Genomic DNA, 19,057 nt, shown 5'->3' on the forward strand with positions numbered 1-19,057 from the left:
GCTTCCCAAACCTGGGTAAATTATCCAAATTTGGATAAAAAAGTTCTTCGAATAATCACACACAAACCCATTTCTGAACAGGGACTTTTAAAGTACTTTTAAAGTGTTTTAATAAAAAAAAGTTTCAGTTGGGCAATGAAGCAAAAAGTCTCGCAAACACTGAACAAGTATTGCAAGACAGCATGTACAACAGGCAGATGCAACACAACAACGAGCACAATAATCCGATCCTATATGGCTCTGGTGCAACACAATCCAATAGTAAGAACCTGAAACAAACATTATTCTTGATAATATAACAAAGGCAAGGCGCGAAGCCAACGGGACAGCATCCAGCAGCCATCCCGTCGGCTAAACGCTCATCATCCAGCTCACAGCAGGAACTGAGAGGGATTCCTTCCGCCTTCTTCAAAGAGGGAGGAACTTTGTCCGTGATGTCATCTCTATGCGCCGGGCTCCTTTGGCGTCGCCTTCTTTCCTTTGGCAGCGTGTTCCGGTCCTCAATCTCACCGAGAAGGGGATGGAAAAGAATCGGAGCGTCGCGTCGGGATCGGGCGCCGACCCGGTGCGCAGCTTCGACCGCTGGAAGAAGAGGTACGCCAAACGCAAAGACAAGCAGCGGGAACAGCGCAAGCAAAAGAAACCGGAGTGGCAAGTGGAGAGGGAGTCGATCGCCGCCTTGGAAAGGCGCTACTCGGAGGTGAGAAGAGATGCGGGGTAGTAAGCCCTCTCGGGGCCGCTTGTCCCAGCCGCAAAACCAGGATCCTGTTGGAAGAAATATCCTGCTGTGTTCAGTTCCAAGTGGGTAAAAAGACATTGCTTGGAAAGGTGGTTTATTGATGAACAGGATGGGTTCCTGGGCAGAAAAAGGGAAGAGATGCTGAGAGTGCCTGGGTTTTATGTTCTCTCTGGGCTTTGAACTTCCCGGGGGCACAGGAAGAGTATCCTGATCGGTTGCTATCAGAAATCATAGCTAGCTTTGTAGGTTGTGTGCTAAGTTTGGTTGAAACTTGGAGGGTGATGCAATGAAGAGCAATTCAATGGCTCTAAGGAGGTAGAACTTTGTTATGTAGAATAGACTGGCCCAGGACTTAATGGCCCATTAACAAAGGTGGGGAGTGGGACTGAGTTTCTGCCTCTCTGAGTTTCTACTTCTCTTTTAGGGAAAATATTCTGCCTTTTTAGTATATCCTAAAATATTTCATTTTTCTAGGAGAGGGGTGGGTTTTAACTTCCAGCAATCCGCTTTGTCCCACTGCCTGTGCCTGGTTGGCAGAGATTGCCTTGTCCTTGGATTGCTTTTGTCTCCCAGATCCATTTTAGAACTAAAAGATTCAGTATTTTTTTTTAAAAAAAGGGTGTCCTAGAGTAGGGGGTCTCCAACCTTCGCAACTTTATGACTTGTGGACTTCAAGGAATTCTGGGAGTTGCAGTCCACAAGTCATAAAGTTTATTTATTTATTTATTTGATTTGTCAACTGCTTACAAGATAATAAGTATAACGATAAACATAGTTATGAATACATGAAATGAATACATACAAGAAAAATAAAAGAAACAATAGGACAGGGACGGTAGGCACGTTGGTGCACTTATGCACGCCCACTACAGACCTCTTAGGAAAGGGGTGAGGTCAATAGTAGAAAGTCTAAGGTTAAAGTTTTTGGGGTTTGGGGAAGAGGTCAGGTAGAGTATTCTAGACATTGACCACTCTGTTGCTGAAGTCATATTTCCTGCAATCAAGTTTGGTGCAGTTTACCTTGAGTTTGTATCTATTGTGTGCTCTTGTATTGTTATGGTTGAAACTGAAGTATTCATTGACCGGTAGGACATTGCAATGTATGATTTTATATACTACTTAGAGCATACACGGGGTGCCTCTCTCTTATACTGTGTATCTCTTACATATTACTATGTGTCAGTAATTTAGATATTCCAGGTTGGGGAAAAGCTTAACGATTGTGTGAGAGAACCACATCAGTATTGGTTGTGGAGACAATAAGGAGGAGAGAATTCCCAACTATCCATCCACATAAGGGATTCAACTCTAATAAACTTCACAGGTTGTGGTTGTGGGGGGAAAAAAATTGTGTTGGTTGGATTCATCCAATATACTAAAGCTCATGATTTTTCTCTGCCTCTTATGTTTGCATGATAGGAACTAAGTTTGCTGGATCCTGTGCTAGATGTCTCTCACTGGAAATATTTTTCATCACTTATGAAATATTTTCTCACTCGGATTTTGGGAGTCATATCTATTAAACTATTGTTTGATGGATTATGTGTCACCAAGTTGTTTTTGATTCCTAGCGACCACAGATTTTTCTTCACGGTGATCTGTCCCGAACCTATTTTTCCAGGTCTTCCAATGGTGCACTCATCACAATGGTAACTGAGTCCATCCACTTTGCTTTTAGTTGTCCCCTTCTCTTTCCTTCCAGCATTAGATTTTTCTCCAGAGAACTAGGTCTTCAAATAATGCTTCTGAAGTAGGACAAATTGTGCCTGGTCATTTGTGCCTTGAGTAAGAAGTGTAAGTTGACTTGTTTAATGATCCACTTGTTTATTTTCTTGGCTCTTCATGGTATTCTCAGGAGTTTTCTCTTGTTTCCTTTAAAACTCAACTACCCAAGTTGGTGTGGAACTGAAAACAAAATCTCCTGGTGTCTGAATTTGGGGAAATTACACTAACAGTATGAACCACAAGTACTTCAGGAAAAGTGGAAAAAGTATTTGTGTGTGTGTGTTTCAAGTCTTTATATTGGATACAGAAAAAGTGATACATTCATTATATGTAATGTGTCAGAAAGCAATAATAAAAGCATTGCTGAGATATGAGAAAAGACAGACACCCTTATTGCATCTTCTCCTTTCCCATCTGACTTGTTTCTTAATCACTTGAAAAACTCAAAGACTCCAAAACACGGCCTTATTATTTAATTTATGAAATGACCAGTTTTTGCAAGGAAAAAAAAGAAATGGCTTTTCCAAAAGGAAGACATTGTTTCCTGAACTTCAAAAGGAGACGTGGATGCCATGCTAAACTATTGATATCACCTTTACTTAAAAGGTAATAATAAAGCCTAAAATTCCAGGTAACTTTTAACACTTGCCAAAAGCATCACTACTTGAATCCTATGGACAAGAGGAACATGATTTCATATTTGTTTAATGTTAATAAATTATTTTTTTCTTCAGACCCTCTCTTTGAAGGCGAAACTTATTTTAAGCACCTTCAAAATTAAATCTGTTATCTAACTAGCATTTTGAGGGCTCTGCTGTGTACCAATGATGAAAGTTTGAATCAGCAGAAAAATGCTTTAAGCTGATAAGCCTATAACAATGAATCTTAATTTATATGTATATTAAATCTGAAGTGGAAATGTTTAGGTAAATATGCTGTGAGGATATATATTTGTTTTTATTACAGATTCTAAGCATAGCCCACCTGTAATCAGTTTTTGTCTCTGTAGTTAGGCAAACAAGTATTGGACATTAGATTCTTATTTGGGCAAAATAGCTTGAACTATGTGAAAATGGCATTGCTTTCTTGTTCATAAGTACAATCATGCTCTTGCATCTCATTTTGGAGAGCTGCACATTGACTGAGTGGGTTGCACCTAATGGGAAAAGGAGGGCTTTAGAAATGGGAGAAAAATTACTGGGGCTGTCAGAAGTTCAACTTAGATTTTCCAGCATTACAGTATAGCAACAGCTTCTCTGTTGGCGCTGATGCTAAGCAGTGGGTGGGGATGTCCATTCTCCTCTTTCTTACCCACCTTGTTCTGCTTTCTGTAACAGATAACTGTTTTGGTGATGATAAAAATGGGTGGTCCGGGTGGCAGTGCGGGGGGAACCGGGGGCGGGCGCGCCCCCGCGGCCCGGGGCCTCCGGGGAGACCCGCCCCGCGCTCTCTCTCCTTGGTTGGCTTACCCGAGGCCAAATTTGACCAGGCGCCCCCTGGTGCGTGGAATAGGGCCCGGCTGCTTTGGTAGTAACTGTAAATCAACATGCTGCTGAGTGCTGTTGTCAGAGGGACCCAGCTGGTCCTTGGCATGGAGACTTTGAAATGAGTCCAAGAGTCGCATACGGCCTGAGGACAAGTTCTCAATAGAGGACTTCTTCTCAATAGGATTAGGCAAGGCTGTTTTTCATTCAGTCATTCTTGTCCAGCCAAGCAAACAAAATCGGTCCAAAAATAAGGATCAGTGGGTGTGATGGCAGTTCACACTGCTTTTTGAATATGCTCCAGTTGTCTTTGGCCATCAATTCTTATCTCTCTTTCCAAGCCATGTGGACAGTCAGTGATTTTCTACCCCTGCTTGTTGACATTTCTCTTTTTTTCTTTTTCTTTCTGCTGGTCTGACCAGATCAATAAGGGAGAATATTTGTAGCTCAGAGTTGAAGTGAGGGGTCCTTGGTGTTTTCTATGCTTTATTGTTTTCCTGAAGATGTTTCATTACCCAAACTAGGTAACATCATCAGTGCATCACCTTCAAGTCTTCTTTTCATTAAAGTGCTGGTGAAGCAAGGATTAACCAAACATCTCCTGAGATGCTCACTGCCTTTTTAAAAAATAAAATCATTGTTGGAATATAGCCTGGTTATTTGTTTGTTAGATTTATGTCCTGCTTTTAATTCAGGAGTCCAGTGGACCTCACATAGACCTTCCTTCTACTTTCCCCTGCTGGATCTCTAGCATGGTTTTCTGACGTTTGCTTGTTCTCGGCTGCCATAGAAACGGGGAGGGGGGCATGGACATTTGGGTTGGGGAAGCAAGCTGGTGTATAGTAGTCCCATGAGAACTGGAAGGGAGGTTTGCATTCACGAATTATGCTGAATTGAGTTGTTTATACTTCATCGAGGCCAATTGTCTTGAGACTCCAGATGCAAGAAATACCTGTAGAGAAGCTTTCCCATAACATCATTCTGGACATTGATTGACTCTTAGTGCTGGACCCTGTGGGGAGGGATTTGGAGTGACTTTCAGTGTGTAACTTTTGCATGTTTTGATTCAGATCTTGCCTTGCTTTCACTGCTATCATTTCAAACTTAGTAAAAGTACCTCTTCTCTAATCCAGTGAAGTTTTCTTTCTTGAGTTTTGAATGAAGGCAGACCTAACAGCTCTGTAAGGTAGGCTGGACTGAAGATGGAATGGTCCAGAATCATCCAGTGAGCTCTTATGGCTGAAGGTAGACTAGAATCTGAGCTTTTGCAGTGCCAGCCAGCACCTTAAATGCACCACCATGTTGAGGGAAATGTATGGCAAATAGAAATAATAGGAGCTTGCTGTTTGGACTAAAAAATGTGATTTAAAAAATAAATAAATATTATGTTCTTGATTTTTCTAGTTGCCTCAGAATCCTAGTGGAAATAAAAGATTCTACTAATTCCTCTATTTACAGGTAGTCCTTGAGTTATGACCACAATTGAGCCCCATTTTAGGACCTTTCTTGCCATAGTTGTTAAGTGAATCACTGCAGTTGTTAAGTTAGTAACACAGTTGTTAAGTGAATCTGGCTTCCCCATTGATTTTGCTTGTCAGAAGGTTGCAGAAGGTGATAAACAGACAACAAATGGTCAAAATTGGGAGCATCCTATCAAATTCTGTACCCGTTAACAGTGGTGTCCCCCAAGGCAGTGTTCTAGGACCAACTCTCTTCATATTCTACATAAACGATCTCTGTGATCATATTAAGAGCAACTGCGTTCTCTTCACTGATGATGTAAAGCTATTCAACACCACAGATAATTCTGCTACCCTTCAAAAAGACCTTGACTTTGTATCAGAACGGTCAAACAAATGGTAACTTCAAATCTCAACAAATAAATGCACTGTCTTAACATATTGGCAAAAAAAATCAGAAAATAAAATACAGGCTGAATAGTCAAGACCTTGTTGATGATCCAAACTCTGTCAAGTATCTTGGAGTACTCATCTCTAATGATCTGAGTGCTAGAGCCCACTGTAACTACATAGCCAAAAAGGCATTAAGAGTTGTTAACTTAATCTTACATAGCTTTTTCTCTGGTAATATTACACTACTAACTAGAGCATACAAAACATTTGCTAGACCAATACTCGAATACAGCTCATCAGTCTGGAACCCACATTACATATCTGATATTAGCACAGTTGAGAAAGTCCAGAAATATTTAGAGTTCTCCCCTGCTCTACTCATTGCAGAGTACCTTATGCCACCAGACTCGAAATTCTAGACCTAGAAAACTTTGGTCCGATCTAAGTATAGTATATAAAATCATACATTGCAATGTCCTACCTGTCAATGAATACTTCAGCTTCAACCACAACAACACAAGAGCACACAATAGATACAAACTCAAGGTTAACTGCACGAAACTTGATTGCGGGAAATAAGACTTCAGCAACAGAGTGGTCAATGTCTGGAATACTCTACCTGACTCTGTGGTTTCTTCCCCAAACCCCAAAAACTTTAACTTTAGACTGTCTACTATTCACCTCACCCCTTTCCTAAGAGGTCTGTAGGGGGTGTGCATAAGCGCGCCAACGTGCCTACCGTCCCTGTCCTATTGTTTCTTTTATTTTTCTTATATGTATCCATGTATTCATAACTAAGTTTTTACTTATACCTATTATCTTGTAAGCAGTTGAAAAAACAAATAAAATAAAATAAATAAAAATAAATCCCATGACCCTGGGACACTGCAATCATCATAAATATGAACCAGTTAGCAAGTGTCCAAATTTTACTCACATGACCATGAGGATGCTGCAATGGTTGTAAGTGGTTGTAAGTGTAAATGGTCATAAGTCACTTTTTTCAATGCCATTGTAACTTGAAACAGTCACTAAATGAATGGTTGTATGTCAAGGACTATTTGTATGGAAAACTTTCACACTGTAAGTATGTGGAGATGGCTGTAATCTTTTAGAGATTTATTTGGAAGAAAGTCCTATGGGGCTTCTATTGAGACATATGCTTTTGAATAATACACGTGTTATAAATCTGTTTAATGAAATTATACCAATATTGAATATTAATCATAGTGGCACAGGAGAGGCACACACAAATTATTGTTGAAACTTCATCAGAAGCAGTAAAAAAAAAAATGTATTAATGCTACAGAACAAACCTGAGAGAAAAGTGAATAAAATATTCACTTTTGCAATGGGATACTTATAAATAATGCTAGTTTGCAGAAAGGGTCAGGTTCTTTAGTGTTTTAAAACTTAATGATCTGTTTTATTTTTTCCCCAATACAGATAAATACAAATGAAGTGACAAGATTTTCTGATTTCCCAATATCCAGGAAAACTCTGAAAGGTAGGGATGGAATCCTTAAGGATAAAAGTGTTCTCAAATTGAATTACTGTTTTGTTTGTTGCATTCTGAAACGGATTCTTTGTCTTCTGTGTATCATCAGGTTTACAGGAAGCTCAATATCGCATGGTGACTGAAATACAGAAGCAGACCATAGGTTTGGCATTGCAGGGTAAAGATGTTCTGGGAGCTGCGAAGACAGGATCAGGCAAAACTTTGGCTTTTATTGTACCTGTAAGTAAGGAAATACTTGTTGTATGTCATCATATAAGCTAATACGTATCTTATTTGTATTAATGGATGTGTTAGGAGTCACTGAAGGATTCATTGTCTTGCCTAGGACAGGGGTGTCAAATTGGTGGCCCGTGGGTGTCAAATTGGTGGCCCATGTGTCACGCACAGGCCACGCCCATCCCAGCTCTGCAAAGGGGAAAAACGTCACGTGACAGCAACGTGATCACGAGTTTGGCACCCATGGCCTAGGATAAGGAAGGCTCTGGCAAGTAAGAATTAATTATTCAGCTATTCCAGACCTTGTTAACTGTGGGATCTGTGGTTCTGAGGTAGGACAGGCAACACAGTTATGGAAATTATAATCCAGCCTACCTACAGAGTTGGGGAAGGTTGTTCTAACAGAAACCCTTACTCAAATAACAATACCAATAGCATTTAAGCATATATACTACCCTGCAACACTTTACATTTTACTGACTTCAGAAGGAATAAAGGCTAAATAATAATAATTAAATAATTAATATTAAATTAAATATTAAAAATAGGGACGTGGTGGCTCAGTGGCTAAGATACTGAGCTTGTTGATCAGAAAGGTCGGCAGTTTGATGGTTCGAATCCCTAGCGCCACGTAACAGAGTGAGCTCCCGTTACTTATCCCAGCTTCTGCCAACCTAGCAGTTCAAAAGCATGTAAAAATGCAAGTAGAAAAATAGGGACCACCTTTGGTGGGAAGGTAACAGCGTTTCGTGAGCCTTTGGTGTTTAGTCATGCCGACCACATGACCATGGAAACGTCTTTGGACAGCGCTGGCTCTTCGGCTTTGAAACGGAGATTAGCATCACCCCCTAGAGTCGGGAACGGCTAGCAGGGGAACTTTCATCTTTATTTTTACTAATATTAAAGCATCAAGATTATAAAATGATATGTTGTCGTGTTTGTTTGATAAGCTTAGCGCTGGACATTTAGTGGGAATTATAAAACAGCTTAGACCTTCCTAGATTAGTGTAGTGATAATGCAATACAGTGTAGTAGTGACCAGAATCTCCCTAAAAATCTCCTGATTGGACTACAGCAATGCACTCCAACATGGGCTTACCCTTGAAAAATTTCAGACCCTTCAGCTGCTGCAGAAAACAGTGGTATGGAAAGTTTTGCTTGTTTCTAAAACAACACATGTTACACCTCTGCTCCACAAGCTTCATTGGCTGCCAATTTGTTTCCAGGACCAAATCAAGACGCTGGTTTCAGCCTTTAAAGCCTATATAATTGCACGGAACTGGCATATCTGAGGGACTGCCCATCCCATCATATCATGTAGAGGGGAGATGTTGTAGACATGCTGTGAGTTTGGTCTACTAGGGAACTATTCTCAGTCCCAGGAGATGAGCCTTAACCATGGTGCCCAAAGTCAGGGTAGATCCATTCCTGTTAATGTCTCAGAAATTATGTAAGAGCTGACTTTGTCATCAGGGTGCCCAAGGGGACTAGTGAAATATTGAGGTTAACATTTACTGTCTGATACTATTTTATATATTTCAACCATGACTGTTCTTATGTATAGGTAGTCCTTGATTTATGACTGGTCACTTAATGACCGTTGAAGTTACAGTGAGCTTGAAAAAAATTATGTAGGACGCATCCTCGAAGTAATGACTGCTGCTCTACCCCCTTGGTCACGTGATCACAATTCTTGTGCTTGGCAACCAGCTTGCATTTATGAGTAGTTGCAGCATCTACCTAGCACATGACTTTTGCTGTTTTTCAGCAAAAAAAAGATGCCCATTGGATAAGATGGATTTGGACTGATGATCATGTGATTTGTTTAAGAGCTGCATCATTTGCTTAACGGCAGTGACTTGCTTAATGTGCGCCATAAAAACGGTCGTAAAATACGATCCGGTCACATGGTGACTCAAACGGCAATGACTTATAACCCAAATTTAGTCATAAGTCAATTTTTTTAAAACTAATTATTTTATGCTGCCTGGAGTAGTTCTTTGTGAGGGTTTTGTGAGCCCACATAAATTTGCTAAACAAACAAATACAATAAATGGTCAGGCAGGTGTATTTTCCTTCAACAAGAGATTGCACTGGGCAGATTGATACGTTCTGCCTTGTCAAGCTGCAGGAGCTATGCCATTTCATTTGATGAGTGTTTCAGTGCACAAGAAGCATGTCTTGAACATCTCTTCACTGGAAATCGATATCTATGGATGCATAGTCCATGTGCTGAGGCCCCTTTGCTCCAGCAAAGTGATGTGGCTGCAGGGCTGTTTAGAAATCAGAAGCCCTGTTGCTTGGGAAGGAGAGTTTCTGCGCAGAGATGCTTGAAGGGAGTCATTGCTTCAAAGGTTTGCCTTAGAAGGGAACGTTGTAACTGGTTCAGATTAATATTGAAAACGTACTCCAGGAGAGCGTGTGATGGACTTTCTAACTAGTGCTTTTTTAACTCTTCAGGCTCTAGAAATTTTATACCGACAACAGTGGACTGCCATGGATGAACTGGGTGTTTTGATAATATCTCCTACCAGAGAATTGGCTTACCAGACATTTGAAGTCCTGCGTAAAGTGGGGAAGAATCATGAATTTTCTGCAGGTCTGATCATTGGCGGAAAGGTAGGCTCTTCTTTTAAGCAATTATTGTTTGGGGGGCAGTTAGAATATTTGAGTGATATTTGTTGGCACAGTAGGTTTAGATGTGTGCTAAGGGTATACATGAACCTGCCCTCCCCAGATCAGAACAAAAATTCTGCAGAATGATTTCAGATGAGCCATCCTAAATTCTCAACCAACCTGCTTTTTCAGGACTTGAAACAAGAATCAGACAAAATCCATAATATGAATATCCTCATTTGTACACCTGGTCGTCTTTTACAACATATGGATGAAACCTCGTATTTCCATGCCTCTAATCTTCAAGTGCTGAGTAAGTATAAAATATTTGCTGGGATCCTCTGATTCTGGCTCTGTTCAGTGTGAATTCTGATTCAGAGCTTTGCTTGAAACCTTAATAGGAACGCTGCTGCCTTCTAACCTTAAACTTCTTATGGAACTGATGCATAAATGTTGTTCTGGGCAATTCACAGCATGCAGAGGATATTCCTTCAAATGGAAGAAAGGGATATACTGTACTTGTTCAAACTTCCTGTACGAGACCCCTAAATGTCTTAATGTTTTAAAATTAAAAGAATTGTGCAGGAGGTTGCATGGAGTTAAGAATAGCAATAGATATGCATAAGAGTGTGGTGTTATGTCCATATGGGATAGGACATATTAGATGTCTACAACCACATCAGCACATTTGGGTGATATGTAGTGTTAACTACTGTTAACTCTGAAGCGAACCTGTCTGGGGCTATTTTGGAGGCTTCAGGGTTGCCACAATGTGAAGAAGGGATAGGGAAGGGGAACATAGTTAGATGGGAGGTTTGTAGCCAAAACAAAATAGTTTCCTGTGGGAACCAAGGACATTCCAACAGGTGGCTGGAGAGAGGAGGAGCACAGTAACCAGGCAACCAGCCAGCACCTTGATTGGACAATGTGACTAATTGTTTGGGGAAAGCAGGAACTTTTACTTTTTAATCAGGTGAAAACTGCGGGAACTTTCAGAATCGGTTTTCACTAGTTTGTGCCAATATGATCTGTCCAATAAAATTGTTCTAAGTCTGATTTCCCCCAATTTGCTGTTCTCATTCCAGTCCTTGATGAAGCTGATAGAATTCTGGACATGGGCTTCGCCGATACCATGAATGCAATTATAGAGAATCTTCCTAAAAAACGGCAGACCTTGCTTTTCTCAGCTACACAGACCAAATCTGTGAAAGACCTTGCTCGGTTGAGCTTGAAGGATCCAGAATACATCTGGGTGCATGAAAAAGCAAAGTTCAGGTTCGAGTTCAGTTTATTAGTCTGCAAAGAAATATGTGTGTTTTGGGTACTGTATTGTTTTTCTCTATTCTGAACTTGGTTGTGGCCTGGTATGGTCTGAGAGTTTCCAGTCTTGGGCTTAGAATAAAGCAAGCCAATAAATTGGAGTAGGCACATCTAGGAAAAGAAAATTTAATTTGGATTAATCATTGGGTGTCTGTAGAATTCCTTGTTTCAATGCTTGGTTATCATTTAAAGAACCGCATGTACAAGAAATCACTGCAATGTATAATGTTTGGACCTTGAGGCAGAGAGCTGCAAGCTAAAGTAAGTGTATAAAATAGTTGATTTAAAAGAGACAAGACCGACTAACAGTGCGACTGTTGGGAGCTGCCCAAGAAATTTTTGATTTGATCTTAAGCCTTTATTTCTCAAAGGTCTGGGGTGATCAGACAACTTGGTCTATAACTGATGCCCAGTTACTAGATAGCTTCCAGTAGTTGAATTAAAAAGTGGCAGACAACAGGGTTCCATGCATGTATTTTTAGGATTACAACTCAAGCAAATTTTGCAAGCTTTTTCAAGTTCCATAGGTCCTGTGAACGCTGACCTTATGGCTTGTCCTGCAATAGGGACTGATTTCTGGGATGAACAAGTTATATTTTCGCTTCCCTGCTCTTAACTTCGCCTGGATTAGAGGAACAGCAATTGCCACTTATTCCCTTTTTGGGGGGCTCCAGGTTCTTTTTCATTTTGAAGCCGAAACCTAGTGAAAACTGTAAAGTTGAGATCTATAATACCTTACCAGCTGCTTCATTTGAAGTTATAATGGTGTGGGTTAAAAAAAAAAAAAGCTTTGCAACCAATCCTTGCATTTACAGCCATCACAGTATGCCACAGTCAGCTGATCATTATTTGGATCCTTTGTAACCTCTTTGTGACAAGCAGAGCTAATAGAGAAGCAAAATCATTAAGTCATAGGAAAGTAAGGTCATGAACCTATCATTGATCATGTGATTTTTTTTCACTTAGCAACTGGTGCTAAGCAACCAAGTTGCTGGTCCCAATTGTTGTTAAGCAAGGATTACCTGGAGTTCAAATAAACACCTCAGAACTTGAGGTGGAAGTCCTCCTTGAGGTGGAAAAGAAATTCCCTGACTTTTCTGTTCGCATGATTTTCCTTCCAGTCTCAGGCATCATCTTGGCCTGGATTCCCAGTTGCAAAATTGTTATTGACCTACACACTTTATATGGAAGATAGGGCTAATTCAGTGGTTTTGCGTGAAATTGGAACTGCATGTTATGGAGAATAAGAAGAAGCAAAACTAAATGAACAGGAAACAACTTCTGGGCAGTGTTTTTGATTAATTGTATCAACTATAACAACCATCTTGAGAATTCACAGTCCCCGTTTCACCCATGATCTCCATAGAATTAATTTGGAGTAGTTCTGACAAAATGCCTTTTAAGATTCCAGATATGCCTCCAGAAGAACAGGAACACAATCTAGGATTAATATGGCAATGCATAGCTGGAGAAAAGTGGTTGAGAGTCTGAATGTCTATATTGTATTTATTTTTTTAGCAAATTAATATAGTTGCTCATCTCAGGGTGGCATGCAAATGTAATAATTAAAAACCCCTAATTAGCTAACCCCTAGCTCAAACATAAATATAAAAGAAACAAGATAGTGCCGCCTTGCAAGCTCCACGTGGGATCTCCAAGGTTGATGAAAGAACCATGTTTTAAGGCTAACAATGATGGGGCTAACTTTATCTCAGGGGAGATGATGTTTCAAAGTGGAAATCACAGCAGAAAAGGTACACCATCTGGCTTCTGCTGGATGGAGTATGTACTAGGCAGGATTTGCAGCATGACTCTCCTTGATGTTAGTAGGGAGAAGTGGTTACTGAAAAAAACCTGGCATCAGTGATTCGAAGGACTGCCATACTTTTCGCACTATGAGACGCATCTGACCATAAGTCACACCTAGGTTTAGAGGAGGAAATCAAGAAAAAAAATTGCTGCCTCCGCCAGGGAACACTGGAACCTTTGCTGCCGAGTAGCTGATAGGTGGTTAGATAGGTCTCCTGGAATACCGCCGATCAGCTGATCCAGGTGGCAGGGATCGCTGCCACTGTTCGCCGCTGCTGCCTGTCACCATGGCCCAGTCTATGATGCAGTATTCGCTCCAAAAGATGCACAAACATTTCCACCCACTTTTTTGGGGGGAAAAAGTGCATCTTATGGGGCAAAAAATATGGTATATGTAATTTCAATTACACTGAAATGGCAAATGTAACTAAACAAAGTGACTTTGATATTTTACCTTGGCCCTAGTTATTCATTTTGAGAATATGGTCATCTCTTGCAAATGCCGTAAAAAAATAAAGGATGCCTCCTTGCTTGGATAAAATTGTGGATCTGGTTTTACTTAAATAATACTTTGAGACACGTTTACATATATTGTTTGTTTTTCATTGCTTTTCTTCCCCTCCCATGATGTTTTTATCTGTTGTCTATTTATCCTTTTCTGGTACTTTTAGTACTCCAGCAACCTTGGAACAGAACTACATTGTTTGTGAACTGTACCAGAAAGTCAATATGTTGTACTCTTTTCTGAGGAGTCACCTGAATAAGAAGAGTATTGTATTTTTTGCAAGCTGCAAAGAGGTATTGTTATAATCCCATATCCTACAATTTATAAAGAAGAGTGTTAATTATAATTTATAAAAATCAAATGGATAAGAATCGTGCAGGGTGTTGTATCATAAATTATCTATTCTACGGTAAAAGTAATCCTCGACTTACAACAGTTCGTTTACTGACTGTTCAAAGTTATCAATGGGCACTGAAAAAAGCGACTTATGATATTTTTCACACTTATGATCATTGAGGCATTTCCATGGTCATGTGATCAAAATTCAGACGGTTGGCAACTGACTCATACTTATGTCCGGGGTTATGTGATCACCTTTTGCGACCTTCTGACAAGCAAAGTCAGTGAGAAAGCCAGATTCAGTTAACAACCATGTTACTAACTTAACAAATGCAGTGATTCACTTAACAACTGTGGCAAGAAAGATCACCAAATGGGGCAAAGCTCACTTAACAGCTGTCTCTCTTAGCAACAGAAGTTTTGGGCTCAATTGTGGTTGTAAGTCCAAGAACATGTGTAATCAGAAAGTTAGAATATTGTAAAACAGGCAAAGCAGATAAAAGCACATACATTGTTTTGCTGCTGAATCCTGAGGCTGAAGAGCACTGTCAGGACTATAACCTAGTCACATTATTTATCAAAACAGCTTTATAGACGTTAGCAGTTAAGTATCCAAGCAAAGAGAAATTTCGAATGAAGGTAGAGGCAAATACTCCAACTGGACTTCTTCAGATATCTTTGTATTGTATTCAATGAAATGCATGCTTTATTTATAAGTGGACCAAACACATCATAGTAAACATTATCATCCAAGCATTTTATTCTATGAGAGGAAAGGAAGATGTTTTTCCTGATTAGGTGCCTTGTAAGTGTAGTTTTAAATAAGCACTTCACTTAAAAATGACATGCCTTTAGATCAAAGGGTGGGGTTTATTTTTAAAAAGGTTATTATTTTGGAAATAACTCCCATCTAAATTGTCGTGAGATCCTTTTTTGAGATATCACGAAATTTAAAACAACAACTCTGTTGGGTGTAGCTATAAATCTGTCAGTATCTGAAAAGATTATGGTTACAAAAGGCCTGGCAATTGATTCCCGTGCAAGTTGCTGTGAAATTGATGAAAGAAGGTATGTTCAGGGGCAGAAACAGATAGATTAGCTGAATTAAATGAGACTTCATGAGATTTCAGAATTGTAAATTCTAATCACGCTCCTGGGTTTTCCATAGCATTCGCTTTTAGGAAACGTAGTGATTTGGTTTTAACTCCCATGGTAATTTTGTGAAAATTGCTGCATGATAAAGATGATATGAAAGTTCTAGAAGGAAAGGATATTTTTCTCTTTTTCCCCCGGGAGACATGACAACTTAGCATGCCTTTCCTCTGATTTTTTTTCCCATTTTGCAGATCTCTGGCCTTTTCCATTTGCAAACCTTTGTATCCCTATGTCTAGCTAGCTGAGGTAACAGAAGTGGCTCTTCCATCTGTTTTAAACTAGTACTAAAGACTAGAGAAAGCTGCTTCTTCCTAAGCATTCAATTATATGTCTTTTGGGATATCTTTTAACATCCCAATCTAGCCCACCGCCCTGGGTTTTTTCTTCCATGGTATTGTTAAACCAGCTTTGATCCTGTTTAGCTTATCTACCTCAGCCAAGGCTGGTTAGGCAGTGCTGGCCTACAATATAATAGATACGTACCGTCAACTGGTCTTGCTCATAGAATTTAGTATTAAAATTATGATTGGTTTCTAGGTTCAGTATTTGTTTAGAGTATTTTGTCGCCTTCGACCGGGACTCCCTATACTGGCTCTTCATGGCAAACAGCAGCAGATGAAAAGAATGGAAGTTTACCAAGATTTTTTGCGTAAGAAATCTGCAGTTCTTTTCGCTACGGATCTTGCAGCTCGTGGGCTAGGTAAATAGTTGTGCATTCCTTCACATCCAGGGGAGTTGTCTAATTTAGGGGTCCCCAACTGGTGGTCCATGGGCCACTGGTGGTCCGTGGGAAAATTTTGATGGTCTGTGATGCACCCGGGTGGAGCAGCTGCTCCGGGATGAGCAATGGGCCAGTCCTGTGAGTAGAGCTCTGGATTATGGGACTGTCCAGGCAGCTTGTGGTGGGGCTGGAAATCACCATAGAGGGAGGCATGTGCAACTTGCAACTTTGCAGGAGGTGCAAGCTGCAAGGAGTAGCACAGCCCTCGGTGGATGGAATGAGGTAATGGGGCTGTTGCGGCAAGGGAGAGGGGGCTGGGGGTAGCAGCACAGGCAGCCTGAAACAATGGTTGTTGGCATCTCTTCTCCCTGCTGTGGCTTCCGGTCAGCTGAATCCACCACTGGCTGGCCCCAGCCCTCACCTACCCCTCCCACTCACTCTTTGCCTGAGAAGGGAAGGACGGGGGATGGAGATTTGCCTCCATATTCCAGAGTGGGAGCGAAGTTTCATCTCTTGCTGGGTCTCGCAGGCGTTTCTTCCTTTTTGGTGCTGCGCAACTGGGAGACATGCAACTTCCTCTCCGCCCCAAAACTGGCTGGCCTGGCTGAGAGAGATGAGAGAGTGAGAGAGAGAGAGAGATGAGAGAGAGAGGAAAGAGAGAGATGAGAAAGAGAGAGAGAGAGAGAGAGAGAGAGAGAGAGAGAGAGAAAGATACTGAGAGAAAGAGAGAGATCCCGGTATTTTGTTTTCTGTGGAAAACGGGTCCAAATGGCTCTTTGAGGTTGCAGAAACAGGCAGCCAAGCTAAATGCCTGAAGGACCCCATCCTGTCATGTTCTCCAGCAGCAGACCTGAGATGCTAGTCTTTATCTTGTCATTGCTTGTGTCCCCTCCTGCTGCTTCTTCCACAGTCATGCCCTTATTGCTTCAAGTCCTGCTGTAGCTCAGGAATGAGATTAGTTTAATTCCCAGCTAAATTAAGATCCAGGTGAGAATCCAGCAGGCCAGCTAAGCGAGAGGAGGAAGACGAGGAACTAGGAAAGAACAGAACCATATGTTCCCTAATTCAAATAGCACCTTGTCCACATTTCTATAGGTTTAGTATTTGCATTTGTTGATTATTCCAATCTTGCATCCCCATGTGACAATGGACTTCAGTTTCTATAATCTCTGGTCAGGATGATCAGAATTACCTAGTGACAACTATTAAGTATAGTTAATTAGTTTATTGATCATATCAAGAGACAACAGAGTGTAAACTGAACAGAAGGATAAAGTAGGCATAAAATATAAAGTATGGAACAAAGAAAATGCAGATAAGTGCATCACCTTTACTGTGCATGTGACCTCAATCTGTTCTATGTAATGGGCTCTCGGATGAATAGCTTTAATTATAAACTTGGTAATTCTGCTGGGTGGCTCTATATTTATTGACACCCTCTTGTTGAGATTCTAATAGGCACTTTAGTCAAATAAAGATTCTAAATACTGGCCCTGGCTGGGGCAAATAATTGGCATTCAAATAAGATATGTACAATGCCTTTGATATCTGGGGCTAGAGATCAAGTATTGATAAGGGAATCTTCAATTAAATTTTCCTTCTCTGGTTCAGCACTTCCTTGAAGCTGTATCTTCTCCAATGTGAATGTATACTTGTGCCTTTCTTGAATTTTGAATGTACAAGATCTGATTGATATAAAGTGGGGTTTAATAAAATTGCTGGTCTTCAGTTTAATGGGCCATTATCTTCATTCACCAGCTTCTAGCATAACTATCATATATAGAGAGATGGGGGCCGGGGAGGAGAGCATAATAAGAAAGGGAATAAGCAGGAGGAGAAGAACAGAGACTAGACAAAACCTTAAAAGGGAAATACTGTATTAGAAATATTAAAAAGTTAGCCGAAATACAAATTGAATTACTTCTGAGCTATATAAGCATTGCAGATTTCTGGTTTAAAATCATAAATGGCCAGTTCTACTTTTCAATTTGTAAAATACAAATGATTTCTCTCTCCATACCAAGTTTAAAATTATGCTCCCTTTCATTATTTAGGAAATTAAGCTTCTATTAATTTTAGTTCCATCTGACAGATACATGTAACTAGAATGTGTGATTAATTGTACTTTGTGAGCAGTCTCTTTCAACACAGTGCCATTAAAATAGAGCTGGAGTGCAAATTTCATATGGAATTACACTGCTAACATAGAAAGTGTTTGTATGTGACTGGATTTCAAATGATTTCTTTACAGACTTCCCTGCTGTGAACTGGGTCATCCAGGTTGACTGTCCAGAAGATGCAAATACATATATTCACAGAGTTGGGAGAACAGCCAGGTATGTAGGGTTTTTATGTTCTACTAGCAGATGACCTGGCATTGCCTGGGTATTTATTTATCCCAATCCTGTATTAGACAGGAAAATCCTGTAGTCGGGACTTACGTTGTTGTACTGTCTCTCGCACAGTGTCACAAATCTTCTATTCCTCTCCTTGGGAGTTTCTTGTCTATGCTGGTGTTTCTTTTTTTTTTATATTGCACTTGGCCAATCACCTGATGTTTCTTTGGAGGGCTGAGAGGGAGCCCCCTTGTGGAGTACTATGAAGCCGTTACCATGGCAAGTCCACTGTGCTGTACAGTAGAAGCCATTTTAAGGCAACACCCCCCCCCCCCGCCCGAGGAGCGTTAGGGGTTTCTTACCCCCACAGTATTTGTTTCCAGAGGGTAAGTCATCTGTGTACCAAGTTTGGTTGAAATTGTTTGAGGCATTCCAGAGTTATGCTGGAACACACACACGGGGGGAGAAGAGGGAGAGAGAGAGAGAGGCTTTCCCTAACTTGATGTCCTCTGATTCTGTTGCTCCATCTTCCAGAATCAGCCAGCCAAGTTAGCTAATAGTTGTGGACATTGTAGTCCCAATATCTAGAATATATTGAAGAAAGTTTTTCAGTGTTAAGGTAAAACTATTCATAGGTCTAAGAAAATATTAAGGCTAGCCCTGTTATTACATTAGATTGGTGTTTTTCAAAATGCTGGCTGGGGAATTCTGGTCCACACA

At 40.5% G+C, this 19,057-nt stretch overlaps 1 protein-coding gene across 1 annotated transcript in view; it reads left to right on the top strand.

The window, feature by feature from the left end:
- Window positions 1-452: 452 nt before the first annotated feature.
- The window catches only part of DDX10 (DEAD-box helicase 10), a 159,786-nt gene continuing 141,181 nt past the window's right edge, over window positions 453-19,057 (top strand). Inside the window, exons 1-9 of the mRNA XM_026685339.2 lie at window positions 453-700; window positions 7,248-7,308; window positions 7,409-7,539; window positions 9,997-10,155; window positions 10,345-10,465; window positions 11,238-11,427; window positions 13,953-14,079; window positions 15,818-15,980; window positions 18,253-18,337. Of these exons, the coding sequence (XP_026541124.1) occupies window positions 521-700; window positions 7,248-7,308; window positions 7,409-7,539; window positions 9,997-10,155; window positions 10,345-10,465; window positions 11,238-11,427; window positions 13,953-14,079; window positions 15,818-15,980; window positions 18,253-18,337 (1,217 nt within the window). The 5' untranslated portion in view covers window positions 453-520. The remainder of the gene's footprint in view (window positions 701-7,247; window positions 7,309-7,408; window positions 7,540-9,996; window positions 10,156-10,344; window positions 10,466-11,237; window positions 11,428-13,952; window positions 14,080-15,817; window positions 15,981-18,252; window positions 18,338-19,057) is intronic.

The sequence above is a fragment of the Notechis scutatus genome, chromosome 5 (assembly GCF_049901735.1).
Source record: "Notechis scutatus isolate UNSWTSFEM ecotype Mainland chromosome 5, rNotScu1.2, whole genome shotgun sequence".
In the NCBI taxonomy this organism is placed as follows: domain Eukaryota; kingdom Metazoa; phylum Chordata; class Lepidosauria; order Squamata; family Elapidae; genus Notechis; species Notechis scutatus.